This window comes from Seriola aureovittata, chromosome 8, assembly GCF_021018895.1.
Source record: "Seriola aureovittata isolate HTS-2021-v1 ecotype China chromosome 8, ASM2101889v1, whole genome shotgun sequence".
NCBI classification, from domain to species: Eukaryota; Metazoa; Chordata; class Actinopteri; order Carangiformes; family Carangidae; genus Seriola; species Seriola aureovittata.
In genome coordinates, this window is record NC_079371.1 from 22776280 (window position 1) to 22804237 (window position 27958).

Here is a 27958-nt window from a genome sequence, read left to right on the forward strand (position 1 = left end):
ATCCGGTTTATTCGGGTTAGGGTGAGCACAGTGGTCTCTCATTTGACAAACGAACTGCTCTCTATGCTCCGTCTGCCCGTTAATCTCGTGTCGCGAGGGTGCTGCATTATTAAAGTGGTCTAAGATGCCTATGGTACTACGATCCAGAAAATCCATCCAGGCGAGTGAGGTGGAGTTACTGGAAACAATACCGGCAACACCGAGAAGGTCGACCCGCCTGCACGGGAGAGTTGCGTACGAGGTGGGTATTTTATTACTCAGCTTTTCCGCCTCCTCTTCCTCCACTGCTGAAAAACTTCACAGCCACGTAGCTGGCTCGCTAACGTCAACGGCAGCGACGTTAGCTGGCTAACCCGAGAAGAACACTCAAAGAAGGATTAAATAGACACCCTCCTGCCTTAACCTGCAGTATTTTTGTTTACTGCTATTGCCACTTCAACCATCTAATATTTGCGTAGCTGGTTAGCTTAACGGTAAAGAGGAAACATTACACCGTGAGAGTTAAACCCTGCGCCTAGCCCAAACTTGTTACCGAGCAAGTTACCGCATTATGGTAAGTTTGTCTTGACGCTGACGGTGTTTCTTTGTGAAGCAGATGATAGAGCGTGTGCCCTTTGTATTTATTTTTGTTTTTATTTTGCATGGTTTAGATTAAGCTACAACCGACACACACTGTGAGTCTTACATGAACGCATAACTAGTGCTTTAATACAGTGCTGCTTGCTCCTTATTAACTATGATTATAACCGATGTGGTCCTGTCAGGAGTCGGATGAGACAGACTCTGAGTCTGTCCAGAGCCAAGTGATGGAGACACACCAGAGTGAAAGTGCCCCGGCTGAGCTGGAGGAGGAAGCTGCTGAGGAGGCAGATCCAACGGTAGGCTATTATTCACCTTACAGACAACCCAAACAACACACCTCTTGTTGTTAGATGTTATTTTGTATTGGCAGGGAAATCCGAGCCTGCAAAGGATGCATGGGTGTGGCCAGTTCTTATTCATACATCACTGTGGTGAAAGAATTATTGCTGTGTGTCTGTCTGTTTTTGTTTGTGTGTGTGTGTGTGTGTGTGTGTGTGTGTGTGTGTGTGTGTGTGTGTGTGTGTGGCAGCATGTCATCATCAGTAGGAAATAACGACAGGCTGTTGCGGAAGTGTCTTTATCTCCTTTTCTCTGCCTCTAGAGAAGTAAAGTTGATTTATATATTAAGGCTGAATATTTAAACAGGAAAATACAACCAGTGCTGGAGCTCTGTGGCCAATGTCAAAACCAATATTTCTGTCTTTAAATATTGGCTAATGTTTACTTTTATCACTATTACATAATGTAAACACCCCTTACATGTAGTTATTATAATTTTGCACAATATTTTACAGTTGGGCAAATTAAGCTTATCCACAAAGAGGATAGTAACAATAAAGATAGAAGAAATAGCAGTTTTTTAAAGTAAAAAGACTGATTTTTTTAGGCATTAAAGTAAAGTGAGAATGCTTTGAAAAATATTGCCATTAATAGTTTTTTATTTATTAGTCAACTTCATACAAAGGGCAGTGGACAGAAAAAAAAACCTGAATGAAATATTTGGTGTGAGAACATGAGAGAGCATTTAAAACAGCACCAGTTCTCTTGGGTACACTTGCACACAGATTTTCAAGGTACTTGGTTGGTTGGTTGTTCCAAGCATCTTGGAGAACTTGCCAGGGTTCATCAGAGGATTTAGGCTGTCTCTGGGTCTTCTGTCTCTTTGTATGAGCCCAGTGGGGGCTGGACCATCTGTTGCAGAAATCCTTGTTCTTCTTGTTGCTGAAGATAGTTGTTTATGATTATGGCTGAATGTTGAAGGTTGTTGTCATGCTGCAGAATGAATATGGAACTCATCAGATGCCTCCCTGATGGGATTGCATGATGGATCGAAACATCTAAAATGTCGACAAAACCTTTGCACAATGCTGTATCTGACTTAAATCGACGAATATTAGACATGAAATGATGGTTATATGTATACATAACAATGCATCCTAAAACACATTACGTAACATATTGGAATTCCTTTTTGCCTGTCTGCCCACACATTTGCTGAAGCTGATGCATCTGTACTATATCAGCCCGTTAATAAACCATTCAGGCTTTAATGTCATAAAGTGCTTTACTATCATAAAAAGGGGAAATAAATAAAATGTTGTTTAGTAGGAGCTTGACATATCAGCTAATATTAGCTTACTGTAGATATATTGGTGTTATATATTGTTATATGTTGGTTATGTTATTATTGTTTATGTATTTTGTTTATGACAAAAGAGAATTGACTAATATCTAAGTGTGAGACTTTTAAGAAATGTTGATATTGACACCCGCCAACAAATCTGCCTGTATCAGCTGTACTTAGTCAACCTTTTTCTCAGCAGACATTGACTTTGACATTGACTTGTCATCATAGGAAAAGCATACTAATAATAAATACTAATTAATGATGGCTCTGGCCCAGTAAGCAGTATAATTCAGTGACATTTCCTATTGTGGCATGTCAAAATGTCTTGCAAGAAAAATGCCTATGTAGTTAGACAGTGAGACATTAAAACAAGCACAAAACACCAATAAACACATTTGAAAATGGAGTTAAATGTCAAACTTCATTATCAAGCCAAGAAACACATTTGTGGCCAGATTACAATCCATTTTGTGGTCAGAATAATTCAGCGTCCTCAGAAATACAGTCTGTGAGACTGTCAACATGCTGAAGAACTGTCCTGGATATCTTGTGTGGAAATCTGAAATATGGCTTCCATGGAATATTTATTAAAATTAGCACTGTGGACAGAGCAAGTTAGAATGTTCAGCTTTAACTGCCATTTACTGCCATGTTAAAAGATACTGTAGCCATGGCAACACTTGGCAACAAATATTGACATCCATAACAATATGTTAAACAGCCTGCGGTGGCCATGTTGAGGTGTACCAGTCAGGAGAGCTCATTTGAATAGGTGTGGCTACTCTAGGTCTTTCAGTGTTACAGAAGCCTCTCGAGATAATATGCAGTGCTATAGTCTTGTTGTTAACCTGTACCAAGTAAAAATAATGGAGTATATTGAGTTTATTTGAGTCTGTAGATGTTTAACTTAACTGGCTTTTTAAAGGTATATCAGATGTTATGTGCAACTAAAGGTGAGGTCATGCGGCTATTCAGAACTACTGGGTTAGAACTTGTATGTATATACTGAGAGAGGTGCTAAAGACATATGTTATCCTCACAAAAGATGTATGCTTTTTCTAATGAGGTTCTGTCTTCCTCAGGAACTGAAAAATTGTAGTGTTGTGCTGGACCGTCTGGAAGCTGCAAAAAAAGAGCTTGAGGAGAAAGAAGACATGAACCGCAAAGGTGGGAAACCTCTTTCTCGAATCCCTACTTTCCATAAACGACCTACTGGTGCCAGCCAGCACACGGAGCTGCCTGTTCCCAAAAAAGATACCCCTGTCCATGTAGCTCAGCCTCATGTGAAAGCTGGATATGGAATCGTGGAAGCCTCAAAGTCCAAACCGCCTGATGCCAGAGAAACAGCACTCCCCCTGCCTTCAGTCCGAGCCCCCAAAATTGGCTTCGAAGGCCCCTCTCCATTCATCAGCACTGAACAAGCCGCTGCGACTGTCCATAGCGCTGTAATTACTGCACCCAAGAGCTGGAGTTTGTCTGAGTCTGTGCAGCATCCTTTTATGACTGCAAGCCCCAGGCCTGCCCTAAGACCAGAACAAGGGTCAGAGCAATACCTACCAGAGCAAAACTTGAGCAAAACCTCAGAAATAGAAGCTGATACCTTACCAGATGGCCCTGTAAGTGACCTTCCTCATAAGGGCTCCCTCAGCCAAACGCCACAAGAAGACACAGCAGGGAAGTATGATGCTGAGGCTAAAGGCAGGATTACCCTCACTACCTCTGGAGACAAGGAAAAGTCTGACTCTCCAGAGGTTGCTCACACAGCTGAGGTCAGCCAAGTGGATGCTATCATGGACGAAGAACCACCGTGGGAAATGGAGCCAATGAACATTCTCGAATTAAAGGACAGCAGATCTTCATCAGACGTTGAATGTGAGGAGGATTTGACAGATGAGAAGCATGAGCACCACAGTGTAGGAGAGGTGAAGGATTACTATGAACCACCTGTAATCCAGTCAGAGTTTTCAAAACGTGAAGAGAAAAGAGCGGATATGGATGAATACACCTCTCCTGTAGCACCAGAGAAGCCCGCTAAAGTTAGATCAACCAAGTCAACCACGGTGAGTGATGTTGCTGTACTTGCTTAAGAGTTTCCACTCATAACAGTCATGGTGTTTTCTTAATGGTCTCAACGGAGTCAGTCTTATATAAAGGAATTTCACCACACCCTACAGTAAGAGCTGTGGTATGCAACACAGCCCCAAGATGTTTCCATTCTCTTGTCAGATTACTGATTGAAACTTTACTCATTTGTATTAGTTAAAGTTCCACCTCTGTCTTTTTGCAGCGCTCAGGATGCTCCAGTTTTGCACTCTTCTGCTTCCTGCCCACCACCTTGCTGCTCCTCGGAGGGTTTGGTCAGCATGTTTGGCACTACGGGCTTCCCATGTCTGTGGCTCAGCTCACGACTCAGCTGGAGCTGCACTGGCTGGAGGGCTTTGGCTTAGTACCAGAGCCTTGTAGCACTGATTGTCGGTAGGAAATATCAACAAAGTGTTAATCTCTGTGATCTACGTTGGTCTTTAGAGAAAAATAAGAATTTGTGATGAACTTCTAATTTGAGATTCTGCCTGGATTTAGTGTGTGTCATTTAATGGTGTAACTTGAAATACCATCTGCCCTGTTCAGGGTGCATCTGGTGGAGAGCATCCCCGTGGGACTCTACCAGTCTTCTCCCTTGTCCAGACGGAGCATCGCAGACAGCTGGCTGCATCTGCTGGACAAGGCCAACAGCTCAGTCCACATCACGGCTTTCTACTTCACGCTGCGAGCCAATGATTTGGAGTTTGCTGACTCCTCTGACTCTCAGGTCAGTGCCGTAGCATGCCCTGCTCTCATGCTGTAGCACTGTTTAAGTGCTGATTGTACTGAATTCCTTTTTTGAACCTTTGATGTGTGCGTTATGCAGGGACAAAAGGTCTTTGAGCACCTGAAAAAACTTGAATCCAAAGGTGTGGAACTTCAGATTGCTGTCAACGCCCCCCAGACCTCAACCCAAGACACAGCAGAGCTGGCTGCAACAGGTACAACATTTGACAATAGGAAGCACATCCCAACAAACTGAGACTTCGCAGATCATACAAATTTACCTAATGCAATCTTCGAGAATGGTTTTAATAGTTAAGCAAATTAGCTTCTGTTATTAGCTTCTGCTGGTGCAGTTCCTGTAGAATGTAATGTTGTAAAACAGTTAGTACTAAAATATATTGGTATTCAAACAAGATAAAAAAATGAATTTTTTTGTATAAGAAGGGTGAAACTATTTCGATTGATCTCTGTTGCATTCTTGCAGGTGCAGAAGTCAGAGAAATAGACCTCAAAGCTGTAACTGGAGGCATCGTCCACACCAAGCTGTGGGTGGTGGACCAGAAGCACTTCTACCTGGGTAGTGCCAACATGGACTGGCGCTCTCTAAGTCAGGTAAAACAGCGAGAAAATGTGCAACGTATCTGCATTAGTGCGGGCCTGGCTAATGTCTGTAGTCATTATGTTCAGTGGTTACCCCACACAACCTTTTGCATGAGGAGGGAGACTTACATCACTGTCCACTTACAGACCACGTTACTGCCCAGTAGATTTGTAGAACTGATGTCCCAAACATCATCAATCATGAGCCAGACTCCCAGGTAAAAGCTTTAAACCTACAAACCTGGTTTAAGATACAACTGAAACCAACTGAGCTACAATGAGACAGCAGTTTTTAGACTGGCCTCAGACTGATGGTGTGTTACTCTGTAATAGACTTTCAAGGAGGGCGACACAACTGATCGTGTTATCAAATGTAATCAGACAAGGAACAGATGCTTAGACTTTGCAGTGCCTGTTACTGATGTATACATTAGAAGCATATAGCGTTATATTTATACTGTAGATTAATTACATTCTAAAGTATCTCATTATTGGTGGTTATTAATTATTGAGTGAAAGTGAAAAGCAATCCAACCATGTTGTTCCAAATGATGAATAAGTGGACATGATACATTTTCCTGATCAAGTGATATAATAATATATAATATGGTAATATGGATTATCAGTAGGATCTTATTGGTGCAGTGTAATTGTGCTGCCTCCAGATCAGAGGCAGTTCCAGGTTTAACTCTGCAAATTCATCCCAATAACAGTAAATCTTCTCCCTGGATCAGCCCCCAGACGATGTCCTCACTAACACAGTAGTTAGTGGCTGCAGCAGAATTAATACATTGGGTGGTCTTTGTTGAACCAAGGTGAAGGAGGTGGGTCTGTCAGTGGAGGACTGCAGCTGCCTGGCTCAGGATGCCTTTCGGATCTTTGGGGTATACTGGAGCATCGGTGGTGCAAACAATGGATCCCTGCCCCCGTACTGGCCTGCTCGCCTCTCTGCTCTGTCCAGCTCCCAGAATCCACTGCATCTGAAGTTCAATGGAGTACCTGCTGAAGTCTACCTGTCTGTAAGTTCACAACAAGTCTATGAGCTTCCTTTAAGAGGAACTTAATGAATGTGTGTTTTTTGACCACTATGGGTCTGATACTGACATGTTGAAACAGATGTTATTGTCAATACAATACCGTCAATACTGTTAATTTGTTCATTTAGAACTTCTTCAATAGCTCAGGTACAGGGCAGAATCATTTTAAAGTTTAATTAAAGCCCTATTTCAAACTCGTTTAATCCTAAATTGTTGGGAATATATATAACATATATATAACATATTGAAGCTCATCAAGCAGACAGACATAATGAAAATTAATAAACATTGTAAAAAATGACTGAATGCGCAGCATAAACACTCCTAACATTGAGTGCTATCTGCAGCAGTCATGATATACAAGGTGGTCTGTTGATTGTGTTGCACAGTGACAACTTCAATGTGTTGTCTTCATAATAAATCAGACTGAAACCCAAATGCAAATATGTCTCCAGTACCACATTGTTTATTTCACCATTGTTGCCTCTGTATGAAGTGATGGTAGTTTTATTATTTGTTATTATTATTATTATTATTATTATTATTATTATTTGTTTTCTGACTTTAAATGTTTATGATCAGGCTCTCTGCAGGTGTGATAATGTATTCTAATAATGTCTGATGATAAAAATGCCACATCAATAGCTGTTATCCCAAAATTGACATTTGGAAGTAAATGCATTAAATGACCTTACAAATGGCATAAAATGTTGGTATCCTTCTTTTGTTTTGTTTGTTTTAGCTTCTTGAAAACTGAATACATCTTGATGGTAAACTCATAATATCTGAACATTTTCAGTTTACTACACACACTCATCAGAGGGATGAGGGCTGTAATAGATTCCTATTCCTCTCCCTCTTTGCTCTCATGATCCTCACTGTATGTTGTGTGTCCATTTCCTGCAGAGTGCCCCTCCACAAATCTCAGCCCGCGGCCGCTCTGATGATCTCTACACCATCTTGTCCGTCATCAACGACTCCCAGAAATTCGTCTACATCTCCGTCATGGACTACCTTCCTCTGTCTGAGTTCACAAAGCCACTCAGGTACACACAGCTCACCAAGAGCCACCAGTATTTATTGCTGCACTGTTAAAATTCACCAACACACATGTAGAATGTCCAGACAAAATAATGCATAAAAGCTCCAAGTGAAGACTTCAATTCAAGTCACTTAGGTAATGCTACTGTCTTACTGTAAAAAAAAAATAAATAAATAAATTATGTGGACAGTTATTAAACAGTCACAATGCTGGACTCCGATTGGCTGACGAAGCAGCTTCTCTAATTAAGATTAGGTATACCTGCTGACTGGAAGGTCTTTGATGAAAGTGCTGGAAACTTGCCAAACTGGAAGAGAGCCAATCAGCCTGAAGACACATTTTCCTATATTTATATTTTCCAATTTTCAGTGCGGCACCTGAAAATTGGAAAATATAAATATAGGAAAATGTGATATCCTCCACTTCCTTCTCATTAGTAGCACACATACTGTAGTCTTTTTCCTACTTGCCTATGTTTCCTGCACCACAGGCGTACACGACAGTATCGATCTCTCCTCTGAAAAACTGTGCTCTGGTCTCCCGCTCTCAGGTTCTGGCCCACCATCGACTCGGCCCTACGTGCTGCAGCCTGCACCAGAGGGGTGCAGGTCAGACTGATGGTCAGCTGCTGGGAGCACTCGCCTGCCTCCATGTTCCCCTTCCTGCAGTCCCTGCTGGTGCTCAACAGGCCTCCACTGAAATGCGACATTGAAATAGTGCGTTTTGAGATTTAATTTCCTTAAAGGCTACAACATGGTGCACTGAACAGAACGATGATGGACCCTGAACTCCCGGTTAATTTATTTATTTTTGTGTCTTTGCAGAAAATCTTTACAGTGCCTTCAACAGCAGAGCAGATGAAGATCCCCTTTGCACGAGTCAATCACGCCAAGTACATGGTCACTGACAGAGTGGTCTATATAGGTATGTTATTACCACTGCTCAGACATCAACACTCTCAGACAATAACCACTGTGACAGACTCAGGATAGAACTAATTGCACTTTGATTAAGAGTTTTGAGGTATGCTTGTAGTTCACTCAAGTATTTCTCATTTATGTTAGTTTGTACTTTTACTTCACACTACATTTATCTGACTGTTTTAGGACCTTATTATCTTGCTGCTCATTATTCATACCAAACATATAATCAACTTCTAAAACCTGATGCAGAGAAGAAAAGATATTCCTCCTATCCAGTCATTTTAGTCTGAAACTGAGTCCTTAATTTAGTTTGCTTGTAAAAGTGAAATAAATCTGGTAATATAGCATATAGCTAATATACAATATTACAGCCTTTTTCAGTGCAAGTCAGCTTGTCTACAGAATTTGTATTCACATTTCACATCTTTTATACAGTTCGAAATAAGTTGAAATATTATTACTACAAAATAGGGTTCGCAGGATTCAATCCTAGACAGAAATGTTTTCATAAGATGTGGGTTTTGCAAATCAAACTGATCAACACTTTACAAAGTAGTTATCAGCTCCACCTCAACCAACTACAAAAAATATACTGTTCCTAACACTATGACAGGAGCCCTTTGGTATAATCAGCCCCCCCCCCCAACCACTGAGTGTTTGTGTCCGTAGGGACGTCCAACTGGTCAGAGAACTACTTCACCCAGACTGCTGGTGTGGGCCTGGTCGTGAATCAGACGGGCTCAGAAGTAGGAAAAGGCCAGCAGACTCTGCAGAGCCAAGCAGAGGAGCTCTTCCTCAGAGACTGGAGGTCCCAGTATGCCAGCACTCTCTCTGTTGACAATGTGGACGTCTGCCCTCATGGCCGACACTGAGGGTTTGCTGTTCAATAAAGCACATTGCATTGTAGATGAGCATCTTGCTTGCTCCTGCCACTTGAACTTTATTTTACTTGTTCAGAAATCAGCTTGCTGTACTGTGTGAATGAACGCAGTTTATTTTTATTGCCGTTTCCTGACTGCCTGCCTATTTCTGTATATAATTGCTATTTTATATTTAGTTTCAGAACTTGTTATTTTTATACTCTTGTTTTGACAATGTTTTGACAATTTTCTTACCTGAGCTGAAGCGCAAGGGAACTCGCTTTGTACAATTTATTTTATGCCTGGAGCATTTTGTATATTTTCCTTAAAAATGTCGGTGCCAAGCTTTAACAAACCCATGCAGGAAATTAAACATTTCCAAAGAGGTGCATACACCATGGCCATGTTTACGCTGCAGACGCTATCAGCTGTTAATATTAATGTGTGGTTAAACCATTTGACATGATGTTAGTCCAACAGTACAAGATTCTTGTATAAATACTGGCAAGTTTCATTTTGTAACTGATGGCTGGCTCACAAAGAAATCCAATCTGAATGTTTACCTCAGTAGACAGAAATAACTCTCTCAGTTAAGAGTGAGTGTGCTTTGCTTTCTGATTGAAGTGTTTGTTCTGAAAAGAACCATTTTCCTCATCTGGAATCTGTATTACTGTATTGATCATTACTGTGCTGTGTTCTCCGATCAATTTATTACCAGGGTTATCTGTTGTATGCTTCTGTCATCTCCGAACATGTCGTTTTCATCTCACACTGTTGGACTGTTAAACAAAGGGACCTCCTGGCTCTGGGTGGAACAGGGAACATTTCAGTTGACCCCGGAAGACCCGAGCAGTTTACTGGATGTCTCAATATAAATAAAACCTGTTCCCCAGCTGGTGATCTCTGAGAGCTTCTTGGGTAACTGTGAAATAAGTGAGACATTGCTGATGAAGGAACAGACATGGATAGATTCACCCAAATGACCAACCTTTTTTCAGTTTTTTTAAATTGTGCACTTCTTAAGATTTCTGTCTGACCCCACAGAATTACAGTGGTGAGTGGGATTTCATTGATGTTACTCAGAACATTGAAAACTTTTAAACAATTATCTACAGCTGCGTTAGCAGCTCTATAAGGTTGTGCTTTTGTAAAGCAGTGCTTTGAAATGATGCTAAAAAACAACATGCGGATCACAATGCTAGCCTGCTAATGTTTAACAGATATAATATCCAGTTAGGACACTAACACTTGGCAGTTAGCAAGTTTGTGTTTGTGTGGATTTTCCACAAAAAAAGTTGAAATTAAATCTCATTCTCCCTCACTGAAAAATACAACATCTATAAATACGCAAATGTTTATTCCAAAAGTAAGTACTAAAGCTAGATACACATCGCACTTGTAAGACTTATACTGAACCATGACTGGCTCCAGCTAGTTGCTATGTCATGAAATCATACTCTACTCTCTACAATATGTTCTACACCATGTTCTGTGGATTATCTGGAACAATGTCAAAACTTTCTCTTCTTTTGTAATTACTTAATGGTTCTGACCTTTCTTAATGAGGTTCAACAGATGCAAATATTTAACTTTGTACCACAAAGTCAAACTCAGTAGACAAAACAACAAAACAGAAAATACTGACAATCAGAGAACCTCCTGACTGAATCACTTTGGGTTTATTTGGGTCTTTATTTTCGCATTATAGAATTTTAAATGAACTTACCACATGACAAAACTTATCTTACAAACACCTAACAAACAAGTAAAAAACATCTAGAAGCTATGTTGTAAATTTGAAGGATCTTGTTTTATGTGCAAGAACTGTGAGACTTTCTGTCTCACGCCACTCTGAATACACTTCAGTGACATCTGCTGTAGGTACAGATTTATCCTTCTACAAGATGCCACACTCCCATAAGTGTTCCTAGCTTTTATTCATCCATCCGGCCGAATCTGCTCCATGTGCTCAGACAAAGAAGAGACAACAAGGTGAATGGACACATGTCTCATTGGAGGAGCCAAACAGAAAGTAGCAGGACAGGAGTAATGTCTTTTTCACTATCTCTGATCATGACGGTCATTCAAGTCCTTTTCTATCCATATATGAACGACTTGAAGACGGAGTGTTTCTCAGACACAGAGGGATGAGTGCCCGCCTGCTCTCATTCCATGGAGAGCTGCACACTCTCTGTCTGGCCTTGTTGTTGCTGCTCAAATTTTCTGGCTAAAAGACAAAATAGAAGAAAGTTTAACACAGCTGAACTTCAACATTATCCACACACTATTCCACACTTGTCACTTATTGGGTGTTTACATGAAAATAGAGAAAATAATGTTTGTATAGTTAATATATCCCCTTTCTTTCTTAAAGCAGGGAATCTGTATCACAAGGATGTGTGAAAGTGGAAAATCACACCAAGACTCTATTGTCAACAATTCTGCGGCTCCTACTGAACCAGAGATCTGCGCTGACACCCACCCAGAGAGTACATCTCTAGCTGCTGCCGCAGGCGGACCTTCTGCAGACTGTCGTAGAAGTTGGGCTCTGGACTGCTGCCGACGGTGGGAGGCAGAGTGAAGATACGCATGATCTTCCTCTTGTTTCTGAATTACATGTGAATGAGGAGAAAAAATAAGACTGTGTAGGCCGAAAATGTTTTTCGCCACGAGAGAACATCGCCATTTTGAATTTTAATAGGTAAATCAATAGTATCTGAAATTAAAATTCTATTTTAATATCAATCTATGGAGTATTGAATGAATGCCATTGACCACAGACTCTAAAGATGATATTTAAATATCAAGATATGTAACATAAAATGAGCGCACTTACTGTATCCAAGGAAACGTACGAAAGTGTACTATTTTCCTACGTAGTATAGCGTGAATCTAAATATTTTGAGGAGAACTTGGGGAAAACTCACTCAGTCCCGCCTTCGTTGTACCTCTGCCTGTTATAAACAAAGTGAGAGGGTGAATTGTTGACTGAAAGTGCAAACTGCTTACTTCCTGGCGTACATCAGCAGACCGAAGCTGACCAAGATAACCAGCAGGTAGACATTGGTGGCCTCATTCCAGGCTTCGTGCACCGAGTAGTCAATAGAGTCAGGCTCGTTCCCCAAAACCCCGTGAGCACCCATTGAAGTACGACCACCACGATCAATCTCTGCCGGTAAATACGTGAAAACAAATAGATATTGTATTGTCACTTTGGTAGCTTACATTTGCCTATGAGTCAATTGTACGTTGTAAACACTATGACGTCACGTCCGCGTCCTTCTTCTTCGTCCTTTTTGTTTCCGAAAGCCGACACGCTGCTGCCTTTGTTGCTGCCACCTACAGTCCAAAACCTGAACTCACACATGAGCACGACAGTTCCACAGCAAACTACTCCTCGAGTTTAAACTTTTCATGTCGCCCAAGTGGAAATATCCAGTTGTCTGATGTATCGTTGAACCATGAAGTTGCATATTTTGTGCGTTAAAAGTAACGGCTATTCAATTTTGATCTATTGTCTTCTTTTTATTCTTAACTTGATTTGTTTTATGTTGTTTTAATTGTGTGTTTTTGCTTGTTCCTGCCCTCCTGTGCTGTAATCACCAAGTTAAATTCCTCTGTACAGTGTACATTTGGCGAATAAAGCGATTCTGATTGTCTAAAGTTATGGCAAAGCTAATACCTTAATATCAGCCTGGGCTGTCTCATTCAGTCTGACGTATTAGACCAATAGATAACTCCTTTATTCAGATATTAAGATTAAAAAGTTCAAGCCCTTGGGTGATAGGCTGTTAAGTGTTACACTTGTACACTGACTGTCATGTTCATTAAACCAGTTTGAGACGACTTTTGCTTTGACATGGTGCATTGCTGGAAGAAGCCAATAGATGATGGTGAATTGTGGGTGTAAAGGGCTGCACATGATCAGCAACAATGTCATTGATTGGTATAATGGGCCCAAAGTGTGCCAAGAAAACATTCTCCACACCATTACACCACCAGAAGCAGCCTGGAGATCCAGATACATTAGACCAGGACATTTCCTATCTTCAACTGTCAAGTTTTGGTGCCTGTGCCAACTGCAGTCTCAGATTTCTGTCCTCGGCTGACGGGGGGGAACCTGACATGCTCTTTTGCTGTTGTAGCCCATCCACCTGAATGTTGGACATGTTGTCATTCTGAAGCTCAGTTGTAAATAGTGGTTATCTGAGTTACTGTTGCCTTTCTGCCAGCTCCAACCAGTCTGGCCATTCTCCTCTAACCTGTTGAAGGTGTTTCTCTCAGCAGAACTGCTGCTCACTGGATGTGAAGGAAGATGAAAAGAGGATGGCTTCTACAGCTGGATAATGATCCTAAACACGCCTCAAACTCCACAACAGGCTATCTCAAGATGTGCAAGTTGAAGGTTTTGTCATGGCTCATAAACATCATTGAAAATCTGTGGATAGGCCTCAAAACAGCAATATGTGCAAGACTTCCCAAGAATCTCACAGTACTAGAAGCCATTGCAAGGCAGAAAGGGCTATCACAAAAGTGTTGCGAGTTGTGACAGGGGGTGTTCTTTGCTCAGTAACTGTAATTTTGCTAAAAAAAAAAAAAAAAAAAGTTTTATTCACCGCTGGATTACAGACTAGACAAAGCTGGGAGCTGACCTAGAGTCCAAAAGCTCTAGGTTCACTGTTTTATGTAACCTAGTGGCCCAGTGTGACAAAATAACAAAGTCACACTTGAAGAAAATGCCATCATAGACAGAAACATTAAGATGCAACAACACAGGTTTATTTGCCAAGTTTCCAATGTTTCTGAACCATTCAGTGAACTTCATGGTCTCTTGCAGGCAATAGTGTTCCATGCTGATTTATGTGAAACTAACACATGGAAAACCACTGTTGTTGTCAAATCTGATGGTAAAAAATGTTTTCACCTTAGGTGTCTGTTGTGAAACAGTATAAAATAAGTTTAACAATGACACTGAGGGAATTTTCCCAAACAAAAGTTTGGTTTACAATAAAGCTTTTTCAAACCATGTTTAATCAGTTCAATATCATTCATTGTCAGCAATTACATGGTACCTTATTTACACAAATAACTTTGTTGCATCACACTGTGGCTTGTTTTGAATTTTTTTTTCTTTCAAAATTATCTTATTTTTCAAAATAGAGTTTTACTAATTCATTACTACAGAATACATAGAGCTGCTTTTAACATAATTGCTGTAATTAATGACTTTATACACGAGACAGAGACAAGAGCCAAAGCTCAGTACACATTATAAAGTATCAGAAAGGAGATGACAGGCTGTTAGGCCAATAACTGCAGTGGTTCATCATGTTACACCCGACAAGCTGCGGGAAAAGTTTTTCCTACAAAGTAGACAGAAAAAAAAAACAAACACACAGAGACAAACCTCAGGTTGCTACTTTTAGCAAATATGAAAATGGCATGATCGCTACAACTCCACAAAAACTCCACCTCAAGCTGTTTTTGAGGTGTTAGTGCTAAATCCCCACTTTTTTGTAGATTTAAAATAATTTAAAAGAGCAAAACGAACATGTCTGAAAGCCGAGTTAATGGCTAAATGTTGGATGTACATGTTCAAGAAACCAGGTCAAGTTCAGCGTCAAAAACAAACCAACCTTGCAGTACATGGACAGACACTGATCTGTAAAAACTTCTTGTAAAACTGCAATGCACAAATGCTTTAAACTTATGATGGTAAACATGTTCATTGAAGTAAATGATGGAAATTCTGAGTTCTTGTAGAAAAAATAAACAAGGACTTGACAAAGTCAGAGTTCAAAAGACATCTGAGACAAAGTCCAAACTCAGGTACAGTAAGTGACAAAACACAACTAAATGCATAAAATAAGACTCAAATGTTTGCAAAGAACCTGTGGCAATTTACAGCTTTTAAGCTATGACAACAAATTAGTTCACTACTTTGTTGTCAGATATACACACACACGGAAAAAAAAAAAAAAAAAGTTAAATCATCCTTTATCAACCAGGAAAATCTGAAAGCAAGCAGTAAATAAGCTGTTATTTATCATTTATTTACAATACAGGTAAGCTATTTTTAACAGGTGTATGCAAATAACGATGCAAGTTGTTAGTTACTGGACCACACAGGGACTCAGTGTGGGTGACGATTTAAACATGCAGTGTTTCAGTGCTCCCTCTAAGCCTTAGAGTGAAATGGAACCACAACACTCAGCAGAGAGAAAGACAGACCAGCTCATTTCTGTCTCCAAATCAGGAACCTCTGAACCTCTGATGTATTTGTCAGTTTTGGAGGATGGGTTTTAGGACCACCAATTATTTTCACTTACTTTGCTGATACTTTACACTCATGTCATGCTGACTGTTTACCTTGAAGTATTTATGCATACCTTTGCTGCTGTAACTGAACCTGCAGCAGATGAAACTAGAACTACAGATGAACAGAGTTTGGACAGTGCAGATACAGCCCTGTAGAATATGGGTGTATTTGTAGGCAGATGGGTGAAAACCATATTAGCTATAATACAGCCAACTTGCACATAGTTTCTCCTTTAATGGTATGAAAAAATAAACTTGCTGCTATTACCTGGTTATTGCAGCATCTGCATAATATGGCCAAACTCTGCTTCTCTTGCCTGATCTGTCCTTCTGCCAGTGGTGGCTGTATTAGTAGCAGTGGATATACGCTGTTTCAGCATCTATAAGCAATCCTCTTGTTAACTGTATTAAGCTGAATCTGTAGTGTACATTTATGTGTATCTGTGAGCTTCGAGGCTGTTGCCGCATTAGCACTGGCTATAAGCAGGCTAGACTGAGGTCAGTATCTAATCAAAGCATTATCAGTATTTTACCATTATTACTGTAGCTAGCTTAGAAGTGATTGCAGCAACAAGCAGTTTAGCACTAGCATGTAACACTAGTAGAAGCAAGCAATATGTCAAGCTATGCTAGAGGCTACTAGAAGCTATTACTCCCTACATTACTTTTACAAAATGCATTATGAGCATGTTAGCCTGTTCAAAGCTAATGCGTGCAGTGATCTGGATTAGCGCAGTGTCTAAGCTCTATGGTAGTGGCTGGGTTGTGAGAGAGCAGGCATAGAGGGAGCACTGATTGATTCACTGGTGTCACATCAGTATGTCCAGGTCGTCACCGTGGTCATCTTCCTCCGTCACCCGTAGCGACAGAACTTCCTCGTTCAGAAATAGTCCGCTCAGGCGCTCCTTACGAGCCTGCCGCTGCTCTTTCAGCTGCCGCTTTCTGAGGGCTTTCTGCTGGAGCTTACGCTGCTTTGAACGTTTCTGAAAAGACAGTGTGGGGGAGAGAGGTTAGTCATGATACCAAGATGAGGAGAAAGGTGTGAAGATAATCAGCTAGTCTCACATGCTCTGTGAAAAGCTGAGGGAAAAGAAATGGCTGTAGAAGAAGTGCACAGGTATTTAAGTCATACAAAAGCTTTGTATTCATATAAAATCAACTAGAATGTATTAGTTACAGTAAAAATAACATTTAGATGGCAGAGTGGGTCCAGAGGCAAATGTGCTATTTAAGTTTAAAAGAAAACCCTTTCCCCTTGGGATTCTTCCCTATGAGCTCTGACTGAAGAAGATGAAATGGTGTATATGTCTAGCACAATAAAAACATCACCTGGAAAAAAGAGGTGGTCTGATTCAGAGGTTTCTTACTTTAGAGTCTCGTATACGTTCTGCAGCACTGGAGAGGTTGCCATCGCTATGAGCTCTGCTGATGTTGGCAACACTGCTTCCACTACAGGCTGAGGCTGTACCACCTGGAACAAAGGGAAATATAAACAATGTTACAACAAGAAACCAGACTTTAACTCTGACCTGAAATGCTCGATTCCTGCAGGTCTCCCTGCTGACAGCACCGATAGTGGTACTTAACTGCTAGCCAACCTGGTAGCATCTTACCTGCTACAGAGTTGGAGGCTGTGGAACCAGTGGAAGAGCTAGCGGAGCTGACCATGCTGGCATTACTGCTGCTGGCTCCACTGACACCACCGGTGCTAGCGCTGCTGTGACTGCTCCTCTTCCAGCCCTCTCTGGTGCTACTGGCCCGCTGCCTGGGGCTGTGCTCTCTGATGTAGTTACGCACCTGATAACAACACACTTGTCAGATATCAATCTTTTCACATGCAACACTGGTTGTGTCCGAAATCACTCACTCAATTCACTCCTCCCTACTCACTATTCAGAAAGTTCAATGTAGAGGATTATTCAGTGAGCTCATTGGTAAAATGGAAAATCACTTTCGGACACTATTCAGGTAATTGGACTATATAGGGAGTAGTGAGTGATTTCGGACACAGCCCGTTTTTATCTTGCACACCCTGGTTTACGCACCGATGTATTCAAAGTGAGCGCTACTCTCCGATACGTAACAATAATGATAAAACAAACTCTGTATATTATATATCTTATAGACTGTATATTCTTGTATATTCCTGTATAGTCCTGTATATAGACCATATATTCCCTCAAACCTGCTTATACAGTCATATTGGACATATTTTATGGAGTCGCAAGTATAGCAAGAAATAATCACACAAAGTTCTACACAAAGGCCCTGTTTGATCCCAAGACGCATTGAGGACACATTTGAGATCTGATTACTCAACCAAATTCAGATGTGCTCTGGGCCAAATGTGGCCACATTCTTTTAGCAGCATGAATGCAAATGCAAATGTGCGGTCCACAATGAAGGACCGCCGACTCTACTGATGTCTTCTGCCACAGTCTGCTTAGTCCCAACCCAGCTTCATAATGACCCTAAAATATTTTACTATTTCAAATGGCTAAAACCTTTTTTCAGTGTAGAGCTGTGTGCAGCATATTGAGTCTCTCAACACCTCCTCTTCTTCCACACTCACAGACACAAACACAATGACAACAGACTTCTCTATCACAGCCAGAGGGGGTAAAAACAACAACACATATGTGTTTATTTGCCTATGGAAAGAAGTGAGATTCAATTACACGTGGTCACTCAAGATGCATTCAAATGCCAGGTGTGAAATGACGTACTCTGAGATATCCATTTGTGATCAGATCACCCGGGACACATGTTCATGTCTGGTCTGATCTTGGCCATATTGACCAATAATCACCAAATGCATTTACATTTATGCCTCATCAGCATTTCGGTGTTTAACTGGTTGCAAATATCTTCTAAATGCACAAAAAACAATTAAACTTTGATGTTAATGATCATCCACTAAAACATTATGGGAAGCAAAAGTGCTTTACATATTTTTTTTTATCTCCAGATGGTGGCAAATAAGCAGCCATTTAGAATTCGGTTTTTTGGCTAAAATTAGTGACAGGCTCCTTGTGATTTGTTGTAAGAATTAAGTTATGTGTGAAAGCAGCTTTGTTTATTGGTGTAGCTGCCCTGTATTGTAAAAGAGATTTGTGCTGTAGAATTACTACCCACCTGTTTGAGTTTCTCATCGGTGAGACAGTTGAGCTCAATGATGAACTCGCTGTCAGTGGGAGAGATTTGAGCACACGGGTCGATGATCTTGATGATGTCCAGCTGCTCTCTCAGGCCCATCTCTGTGCTGACCTTCCGACTCAGGTACTCAATGTACTCCACCTGGAAGTGGTAACACACACACATGTAGCTAAGTCACAGATGAATATCCTGCACAAAAGTAAGCTGAGGATTTCAGCTTCATTGTTGTTAAGTCTGAACTCAGCATAAAAAAGGTATGTCAGCTTTGTTTACTTGTTCATCATTGGTCATGGCACTCCAAGGTAATTCATCCAGGTTACGATGAGGGTGGGGCTTGGGCTTCCTCTTGGAAAACAAACAGGGTGAACTTGGCACGCTCGGGATGATGTCAGAGAGGACATCACTGCCACTGGCAATGTCACTTCCTGGCAACTAGGAGGACAGCAAAAAGACAGATCAGCAATGACATGTGGAGACAACAACAACAAAGGAAGGCAGACTGTTGAGAAAGGACTCGCAATCAATTACTTTAATATCCGCGTCCAAACAAATGATGCAACTATGTTCTAATGATTTACAGTAGAAAAGCACCTGCTGCATATTAAAATCTACAGTAAATATCACTTGTAAGTTGACCAAGAGATCAGCTAATAACCAACCTGCCACTCAAACTCGCTGTCAGACCAATCCCAATAGGTGCTGATAGAGGAGGAGACGTCGCTGCAAACACTGCCCTCTGGAAACAAGTCCAACGATGTTAGTTCCTGGTCATCAAGAAGGGAGTAACAGTCGTCCTGATCCCCCACAGACACAGAGGAGAAGAGTTCCTCACTGCACTCTGAGCTGGCAACACTGGTCCCACAGGAAGTAAGGTTCCATCTGGGGAGAACAATGAGTGAATTTCAAATTAAAAATGAGTAATTTCTGTGAATTGTTCTGATAATTTTCCTGAGAAAAAAGTGTAGTGCAAACAATAGAACAATGTACATTTCAGTGATGCCGATGCCAGGAAACATGCAATTAACAAGCAAATTAACATTCCTCAATAACAGAGTAAGGTGACCAACAGCTGCAATGGCACATGCTGCAGCATTTGGTTGTTGGTCAAGCTTTTGTGCCATAGGATACTGTAAAGATGGACATCTTAATTCAAATTCCAAAACATTCATGACAGTTTCTAACAAATATCCTTTAACAGTATAATCTGAAGGTTACTTTACCTCAGAAACAGTTGACGCATATGTGTGAACACACGAATACACACACTCTACTTGCCTGTTACTGTGGAAGCGGTGTAGAGGATCTGTTCTGTGACAAGATGAGAGCTGACAGCCAAAGTCACTGACATCCAGGGTTCCCACATCACTGAGGTTGGCTCTTTGGGAGAGGAGAGGGAAAGGCTCCTCGGGGGCCAAAAACTTCTCATACAGAGATTCAGACATGGCTATATGTACCTGACACAGACACAAAGGCAAAGATTAGACATAAATAACAGGGCATCTTTCAACACAGCTACAGCCTCAATAAATACCACAAAGTTGAATAAACACGTATTATACACTAGCTAACTAATCAAAATATAATCAAAAATTCAGTTTGGCTAAGTGCAATATCCAAATTGCAGCAGCAATCGCTGCAAAAACAATCGCAGGAGCTGCAAAAGGTAAAATGTATATCTAACAAAATAATAGCAATATGATTCTTTTGTATATTGTGCAAGCCTTTTTAACACTCAACAAAAGCTTCTTGATCAGTTACAAGAGTATTGAAAGGTTATTGTGTTCATGACTGTGTCTAATCACTATTTTTCACGTTTGAGGTTCAGTTTGTAGACAAAATTATTGATGCCAACTCTTGACAGAGGCAGCTAGATAATTACTATACAATAAAATGTTAAGAAAATTACTTTGACCATCTATATTTAGTATACAGTGGAAAAAACTATGCTGCATGTATTCAACATATGAATCATCACTGCATTAATCATAAACTTGTCCCAATAATAAAGTATCCTAATAGATTTTAGGTAAAAATTTCCTGTCAAGGAAATGTTGAAAAGATTAGGGGATAATATAGACAATGCATGCATTTTAGTTAGTTTTCATGTATTTTTTTTTACACCAATTTATTTTGGACAGATATGCAGAGATTTAACTGTAAGAAAATTGGGAATAATATGCACATTGATGCGATGTTTAAACTTGTGTTTTGTGGGGTGGAAGTGAATAATAAAAAAAATTACATATATCGGTTACTGATAATTTTGGGCAAACGCCATACTCAGAAATCCAAACATTCTGCTTTTGACGTTTGTTGGCAAACTTTAGCAGTATTTGATATTAATTGTACATAGTAAGGACTAAAAGATGACTAAGTACTCAATTTTAAACATTAATGAGAGGACTTCATTGGACTCTTACTTCTGCACGTTTTCCCATTTTGTACCTCTTTGTTGTTATTAATGACAGGTGGGAAAGAGATACTACAGAAGTGTCTCTCACCAAAGTAAAGCTTTCTTTTCATCCAAACATCAGCAAACGGTTAATTAACACTTCATTTTATTTGCTGGTAAAATTAGTTGCGCTACTTACTTATAATGTTTTCTTCTAGCCACAGACGATGTTAAATAAACAGTTAGCGTTAATGTTAATTGGTGGCACTATCGTTGGATGTCATCCAACTCCCACAGTTGTTTGTTTTTCTTAACAACAGAACGAAATGTTACACTATAACGACATAGTCGTACGGAAAACACTAGGCTAAAACGAGAATTCAGAATAAAAAAATATAGCTGATGTCCATATAAGTTTGGTTACACTTCACATTAAACGTTACTATGTTTAGTTAAGGCGAACAGTTAGCCTGCGAAAACACAACACAAGCTAACATCGTTAGCTGGTTGCTAATGCTCCAAATGTCAACGTAGCGTTTACCAAGCCATAAAACGACGCCTACGTAACCTTTTCCTCACAATAACAAATCTAAACGGTTTAAAGCCACGACGAAGTTGTAATTAAGAAGCTATATGCATTAAAACACCGACCTTTTGTCGTTCAAAGTGTGACCATTTCTGCCACCTCCATTTGCGGATCCTTTCTTTTCTATCGATGGTCTAAGCTGTCACCGCGAGACTCCCGGGAGCGAGACGAGCGTCATGTGACCTGAAGGCGGAAGCTGTCACATAAACAGAAAGTTAGCATAAAAGAAAACGCCTGTACTTAAATTGATCTTTTTTTTTAATCTGTTATCTTGGTATATTGTGTATAAGTGCGTGGTTAGTCATGGCTTCGAGTCATGCAAAGGATTCCAGCTTTTTAGGAGGCAGGATACCACCAGAAATAGAGTCAATGTCGAAAAACCTCAAGGATGTGGACCAAGAGATATTCAGAAAAATCCTGAAAGGTAATTCTCCGCAAGATGATACCGATGCTAATATCCCTTTAAGCTACCGAAATGTTTTTTTTATTATCACTCATTACGAATTTGTACAGATATCTGTCTGTGTATTTATGGTGTAAGCAACTGACAATGAAAAAAATAAAGCTGGACATTTATTTGTTGCTTAATGAAACGGACAACAGACAAGGGAGTTGAATGTGCCTGTGAATAATTCTCTCTCCAGCTGTGGTCAGTGCCCTGGAGGGGAAGGACTGCAGAGAAGTGATGAAGGCGATAGCAGAGAGCAGTACCATCCCACAGGAGAGGCTCAGTCACATCATAGCTGGGATGTACAGAGTGCTGTCTGAAGCCATCCGCATCCCCACATCATCACTCAAACAGGAGGTATACTGGCGTTAATACACTGAAAATCACATGCTGGAACATACTGATACAAAATCATGTTTTAGCAGCTGAATTGTTGTTTCACCTGTGCTTTTCTTCCTAATACAAGACATCACTGGTGTCCCAATACAATACCATATACAATACAACTAAGCAGGTTTTGAACATGTAATGTATTCACTTGGGAAAATTGATCAAATTTATTATACTGAAAAATGATGCATGCTAAAAAACACTTGTCTTTAAGGGTGCTAGAACAGTTTCAACATTTTTAATCTTATTAATAGTTATACCTGTGCATTTCCTGCTGTCTGCAGTGAAAAAGGCTTAATTTGCCACAATGTACTGTAGTATTGTACAGAGGAAATGAATGAGCTCTTCATGGTTTCAAAATTGTAAATACATTGCAGGTGGTGGGGAAACAGCTACACCTACAAAAAACTGCTTTCTCCTTTTGAAGTTTAACTGATTTCACAGCTGTAGTTTGATTGATGTCTGTTGGTGCACATATTGCAGCATTTTCTGTTTTTGCAGTAAAGTATGTACATTTTTTTGTGTATTAACTGCAAAAACAGTAAATCATAACAATAAATATGTAGTTTATAATGTATACTACTAGTGTATAGTGTGCAATTAGGACATTGCAGAAACATTTTCTGTAAAAAACATTTATTAGAAGCCTTTCATGCACATGGTTCGCATACACATACGTTTCCTCTTTACCTACCTATTTAGACCCACACCTGTGTGGGTATTTAGGGAACAAAATGCTAAATGTGTCCCCTTCATAAACATTAAATTTCACATTTTACAGTGAAATTGTTTGTTATTTTTGTATAGAAAGTACTTAAGGTTTTGCTGTGTCCCTGTTTAGGCCTTCAAAGAAGATCTCCGAGAATTAAGGCAAGGCTCATCCTCTGTTTATTATAAGTTCAATGTTTTGGTTTGTTTTCCCTCCTGTTTAACAAAATTCTGAATTTGTTGTTTGTGGTTCTGTCATGCAGGATACCTGAAGACTTTATCACAGATTTCTCCAGTGTGGTTTTTGGAAATCGGTATGTTGAATTTACAGCCTCTAAATCTAGATGTTTATACATTTTGTCTCTGTATATTTGTGTCCCCTCATGAAGGAACAGAGCTTCCTTTATGAATAAATACAGCTTAATTTTCATTGTAACCTATTCTTGTTGGTTCACGGTTGTGGGTGGTTAACATCACCACAGCACGGCACTAACATGAATGACGTCAATCACAGGACATTGTCATGTGAGATTTGTCCATGGATATTTGAACAGTGCTGCTGCTATGGCATTCAGATGCCATTCATGGAGACATTATGATTCCCACCTCTCTTTATATTTTTAGCCGTGCAGCTTTAGAGGTAGCGACCTCCCAGAATGATCCTCACCTGCCCACCATAGAAGACTTTAAATGGAGAGTGGATGTTGCCATTTCTACAAGGTAATATACTGAGGCAGAGAAGAGAAACTGTGTTTTGAGAAATATACTGATGGCTGTAACTACACTCATACCCATGTCTGCAAAACATTCAAGGGGACACTGTTAGAATTTCTGAGTAATTATTACTGATTAATATAGTGTAGTTTTTTTTTCAGTTCATTGAGTTGTTCTGTTTTTTGTTTGATAATTGTTTCCTGGAAAAATATATCTATTGTGTCAGGTGTTTTATGTCTCCAGTTTGTTTCTAATATAAACAAGAACAAGTGGGAAGTTAGTGTAAGAAGTAACACCTCAGAAATAAGCATTTAGCATCAAAGACACCATCAAAATGTTTCCAAAAAATCTGACTGTTTAACTGTTTTAAGTGTTGTCCAATTTTATTATTGTACTTTTTAAAAGAAGGTTAAGTGCAAGCACAGTTTTCTTAATGTCTTTTTTTTATAAGAAATGTAACTTCAAACTCAGTGTAATGAAGTCCATGTCTTTTTGTGTCTCCTCTGTCTGTCCAGTTCTTTAGCCAGGGCGCTGCAGCCTTCTGTGCTGATGCAGATTAAACTGTCCGATGGGAGTTTTCATCGTTTTGAGGTACAGAAAAAATTGATCTGTTTCTTTACATATCTATTGTCAATTTATGTCCCCAGTTCAGAAATACAAACCAATAGTTTGTTTATGACAAAGCACTGAAGGCATATAGATAAAAGTGCTTAAATTCTTTATTTAAAAATTATGGAATTGACATTAGTCAGCGTCACATATGAAGAGGGTGGTTTCTCTCCCCTCTCCTCACCCAGACACAAGTGTTGAGGGATACTTAAAAGTTGTAAAATATGTACATGAGATCATTAAATAAAGTCCTCAAAAAGTGGCAGATTTCTTAATTACACTTAATTGGTGAGGGGTAACAAAGCATCATCTTTGGCAATGAACTCCTCTCTTAGATTAACATGAAACAGGATTCATTTGCACACACAAAAATGTGTAGACCTGTGTATGTGTATATACATCTGACAAGCACTTTCATTCTTTTTAAACTCTCATGACTAAATCAGCTACTGCACATACAGGTTTTCCAAACTGGACTGTTTACTTGGGTTTAAATGAGTCTTAGATAGACTTCAGTTTCTATTACAACTGTATTTAAGTCCGGCTTTCAGAAACCCATAGATCTCCTATACTGTAGTTTGTCATTTTATCCACATGAATGGTGTTAGTTTTGCACTGTAGTGTGTATTTGTATTCTACGTTTATCTTCAGCATGCGGGTAGAAAGAAGTTGGTTGTTAGCCAGTGAGCTAATGTAGGTCTGTTTCAGTTGTTACATAATAGGATCACAGTGGAATAATTAAGCAAACTTTATTAACCACAGCCTGACCTAGAAGCTGCTGTTGACACATTTTGACAATATTGTGTCTTTCTTTATCCAGTATCATCATGTCTCTACTTGTTACACATATTGTATTCATTACAATGCAAAATAAAAGCTAGCATAATAGAACTCATAGCATATATAGAACTGTGCTATCTCTAGGTAAAGAGTGAGAGAAAATTAACCTTTTACTGGAAAAAAATATCCACTTTCAGCCTGAAACCCTGACCTCATGTCGTCTGTCTGTTCATACAAACCTGTTAATTCAAATTACAGTCGAAAAGACCAAATGCTCAGTTCACAAATAAGCAAAAGGTATAGAAATGTGACTTTAAATTAAACAGAGGATTGCAGTTTTTATGTGACAAGAGCATGACCCAGAAACAACTATTATAATATTACATATATAACATATATAATTTGTCTTATAACTATAAACTCATAAGAAATAATCACAATTAGTGATGAATAATTAGATATAAAGACAAAGTGAGAAACTTAAAAGCAAAATTAATCAAATCTTCAAATAAAATGAGTAAGATATTGACTCAATAGGTGGCGCCATACTCCTGCTACAGTATACCTGCCTCATAATTGCAAAATAGAAGCTGGATTAGAGACTTCCGCCATTGGTGCTTTCAAAGTAGGCTAATGTGGACAGAAACAGGAGGGAGGACTTCTGCTACTGCTGTCGTTGCACCTAGTGCAGCGGTTATGTAATCAGATTACAGAAGAATTAGAAGATTAGCAGCAACAGCATCCGATGTGGAGATTCTATTGACGGACCTTATCTTTACCTGATAAGCACCCCTCAGGATCTCTTCCGGCATTTGACTGACAGATATCTTCAGCAAATCAAACAAACAGAACAGATGGCTGCGCATTCTTTAAGGCCTCTCTTTATAATTAGCAGATGTGTCTTTATTAAGAACAGCCACAAACACACGACGAATCATACTCAGATTGTATCTTTAACTCAAGGATGAAAGGACTATGAATTATGGTAGCTATTGTTGCTTTGGTAGAAGCCGACCCTCACCCTGTAGAGAGGTCAGAGGTCGACTGCCATGAATCATTCATCGTGAAATTGAAGGCCTTTCTGACTTTCATGAACTACAAACAAACATCTCAAGAATGGATATCATCCTACTGCCATAGTGATTTGTATGTCATCATGGTAATATTATTCTATATCATTATTTTAGCTCCACCTTGGCTGTGCAGCTGTCTCTGTTACATTGCCAATGAATTGTTGTCATTGTTTTCCTGTTCAGGTGCCAGTGTCTAAGTTCCAGGAGCTTCGTTACAACGTGGCATTGATTCTCAAAGAGATGAATGATCTGGAGAAGAGGAGCATTCTCAAAATCCAAGATTGATGCACCATTAGGGAAGTTAGTAAATTAAACTCTCTTTTCTACTTGGCTTTAGTTTTAAGAGATTTATTGGAATCTTGTAAATTAACTCCACACAGGAAATCGTTCATTTTAATGATTTCAGATATATTATAAATAATAATAATAATAATATTGATTTGTCTGTCATGATGTTATGCTTTGGGGATGTTGGCATCCAACACAGCCGACTGTCGACAGTGTCAAATGATGAGAGCAGTGAAGGCGGGACAGTCAGCAGTTTCCTGTGTGTCAGCCTGTATTTAAAAACAAATCTATAAAACCAGACTGTATCACTGTAACTAGACTGATTTTTTTTCTACTCATGTTTTTATACCTGTTCTTCAAACCAGCGACAGAACAAAAAGGATTATAGCACTGTTGTATAAAAAGTAAAAGAATGATTTTTCTGTTATTTTGTATGTTTTCCATAATAACATTGAGGATTTTTACCTCTTGAACCACATTTCTCTAATAAAATGTTTCTCAGTCTGTTATTTTATTTGCAAGGAACTGTATATTTGTTCAAATTTGAACTCTGACAGAGAGTTAACGATTCGTGTGTCATTTTATAAAGGTTTTACTCATCACCTGTACAACACTGTCATGGCTCACATATGGAAAATACACTGACATATAAACAACTAAAGTAGTGGCCTCAATACAAGTGAGAAATAGCTGTCAAATCATGTTATGAAGTTGTGTCAAAAGCTTTGTTTAAACACACTCATGGGCTCATTGAGCACTGACATATAGTTTTTGAAGAGCTGCTCCTGATCAGTTTTATGATTGACTAATCTTTGACTACTCCCAAAAAATGTATAAATCACCATATTTTTCCTTTTTAAAAGTCTCAGCCTCACATGTATCAGACATATGGAAACATGCTGGAAAGAACATGCTAACACATACCATAGGTTCCTTGAACATCCAATAATATAATAACTAGTAATAATATGAAACCAGCACAAAAACATTACAAAAGTTAGACACTCGGATTGGAAA

At 39.5% G+C, this 27958-nt stretch overlaps 4 protein-coding genes and 1 long non-coding RNA gene across 9 annotated transcripts; 3 read left to right on the forward strand and 2 right to left on the reverse strand.

Moving 5' to 3' along the window:
• Positions 1–17: 17 nt before the first annotated feature.
• pld7 (phospholipase D family, member 7) lies at positions 18–11955 on the forward strand. Of its 5 annotated transcripts, none has more exons than XM_056382972.1 (12): positions 18–241; positions 765–878; positions 3292–4269; positions 4497–4684; positions 4838–5018; positions 5118–5232; positions 5502–5629; positions 6433–6636; positions 7561–7700; positions 8247–8412; positions 8521–8620; positions 11854–11955. In XM_056382972.1, the coding sequence occupies exons 1-12, from the start codon at positions 125–127 to the stop codon at positions 11880–11882; spliced, it is 2460 nt and encodes an 819-aa protein (XP_056238947.1). In that variant the 5' UTR covers positions 18–124; the 3' UTR covers positions 11883–11955. The 5 variants fall into 5 exon arrangements, with proteins under 5 accessions (XP_056238947.1, XP_056238944.1, XP_056238946.1 ...); XM_056382969.1 differs by lacking the exon at positions 11854–11955 and adding an exon at positions 9289–10371; XM_056382971.1 differs by lacking the exon at positions 11854–11955 and adding an exon at positions 9233–9319.
• On the reverse strand, positions 11140–12774 carry smim19 (small integral membrane protein 19). The gene is made up of 3 exons (XM_056382979.1): positions 12489–12774; positions 11962–12086; positions 11140–11706 (listed from the first exon to the last, which is right to left on the reverse strand). The coding sequence occupies exons 1-3, from the start codon at positions 12620–12622 to the stop codon at positions 11645–11647; spliced, it is 321 nt and encodes a 106-aa protein (XP_056238954.1). The 5' UTR covers positions 12623–12774; the 3' UTR covers positions 11140–11644.
• On the forward strand, positions 12074–15336 carry LOC130173581 (uncharacterized). The gene is made up of 2 exons (XR_008828454.1): positions 12074–12180; positions 13767–15336. It is a non-coding gene; the product is annotated as an uncharacterized LOC130173581 (long non-coding RNA).
• fam199x (family with sequence similarity 199, X-linked) lies at positions 14493–22135 on the reverse strand. The gene is made up of 8 exons (XM_056382975.1): positions 21997–22135; positions 20229–20407; positions 19613–19832; positions 19227–19385; positions 18933–19094; positions 17411–17594; positions 17165–17268; positions 14493–16780 (listed from the first exon to the last, which is right to left on the reverse strand). Exons 2-8 carry the CDS (start codon positions 20393–20395, stop codon positions 16607–16609), a joined length of 1170 nt encoding a protein of 389 aa, XP_056238950.1. The 5' UTR covers positions 20396–20407; positions 21997–22135; the 3' UTR covers positions 14493–16606.
• commd5 (COMM domain containing 5) lies at positions 22110–27455 on the forward strand. Its single transcript, XM_056382978.1, has 7 exons — positions 22110–22355; positions 22576–22736; positions 23611–23639; positions 23741–23791; positions 24102–24197; positions 24707–24782; positions 26837–27455. Exons 1-7 carry the CDS (start codon positions 22235–22237, stop codon positions 26936–26938), a joined length of 636 nt encoding a protein of 211 aa, XP_056238953.1. The 5' UTR covers positions 22110–22234; the 3' UTR covers positions 26939–27455.
• The last annotated feature ends 503 nt before the right edge of the window (positions 27456–27958 follow it).

What these genes read in the sequence shown, in the direction of transcription:
- fam199x (XM_056382975.1), bottom strand. Translation starts at nt 20,395, where the DNA reads ATGTCTGAATCTCTGTATGAGAAGTTTTTGGCCCCCGAGGAGCCTTTC. An exon ending in CCGATGAGAAACTCAAACAG is followed by an intron (nt 17,595 to 18,932) that starts GTGGGTAGTAAT and finishes TGTTGTTATCAG; the next exon opens with GTGCGTAACTACATCAGAGA. An exon ending in AGCCTCCAACTCTGTAGCAG is followed by an intron (nt 17,269 to 17,410) that starts GTAAGATGCTAC and finishes CCTTTGTTCCAG; the next exon opens with GTGGTACAGCCTCAGCCTGT.
- commd5 (XM_056382978.1), top strand. Translation starts at nt 22,235, where the DNA reads ATGGCTTCGAGTCATGCAAAGGATTCCAGCTTTTTAGGAGGCAGGATA. An exon ending in ATTCAGAAAAATCCTGAAAG is followed by an intron (nt 22,356 to 22,575) that starts GTAATTCTCCGC and finishes TTCTCTCTCCAG; the next exon opens with CTGTGGTCAGTGCCCTGGAG. An exon ending in GAAGATCTCCGAGAATTAAG is followed by an intron (nt 23,640 to 23,740) that starts GCAAGGCTCATC and finishes TCTGTCATGCAG; the next exon opens with GATACCTGAAGACTTTATCA.
- smim19 (XM_056382979.1), bottom strand. Translation starts at nt 12,622, where the DNA reads ATGGGTGCTCACGGGGTTTTGGGGAACGAGCCTGACTCTATTGACTAC. An exon ending in CTGCTGATGTACGCCAGGAA is followed by an intron (nt 12,087 to 12,488) that starts GTAAGCAGTTTG and finishes CATGTAATTCAG; the next exon opens with AAACAAGAGGAAGATCATGC. An exon ending in GCTAGAGATGTACTCTCTGG is followed by an intron (nt 11,707 to 11,961) that starts GTGGGTGTCAGC and finishes TTTGTCTTTTAG; the next exon opens with CCAGAAAATTTGAGCAGCAA.
- pld7 (XM_056382969.1), top strand. Translation starts at nt 125, where the DNA reads ATGCCTATGGTACTACGATCCAGAAAATCCATCCAGGCGAGTGAGGTG. An exon ending in CTGAGGAGGCAGATCCAACG is followed by an intron (nt 879 to 3,291) that starts GTAGGCTATTAT and finishes TGTCTTCCTCAG; the next exon opens with GAACTGAAAAATTGTAGTGT. An exon ending in TGACAGAGTGGTCTATATAG is followed by an intron (nt 8,621 to 9,288) that starts GTATGTTATTAC and finishes TTGTGTCCGTAG; the next exon opens with GGACGTCCAACTGGTCAGAG.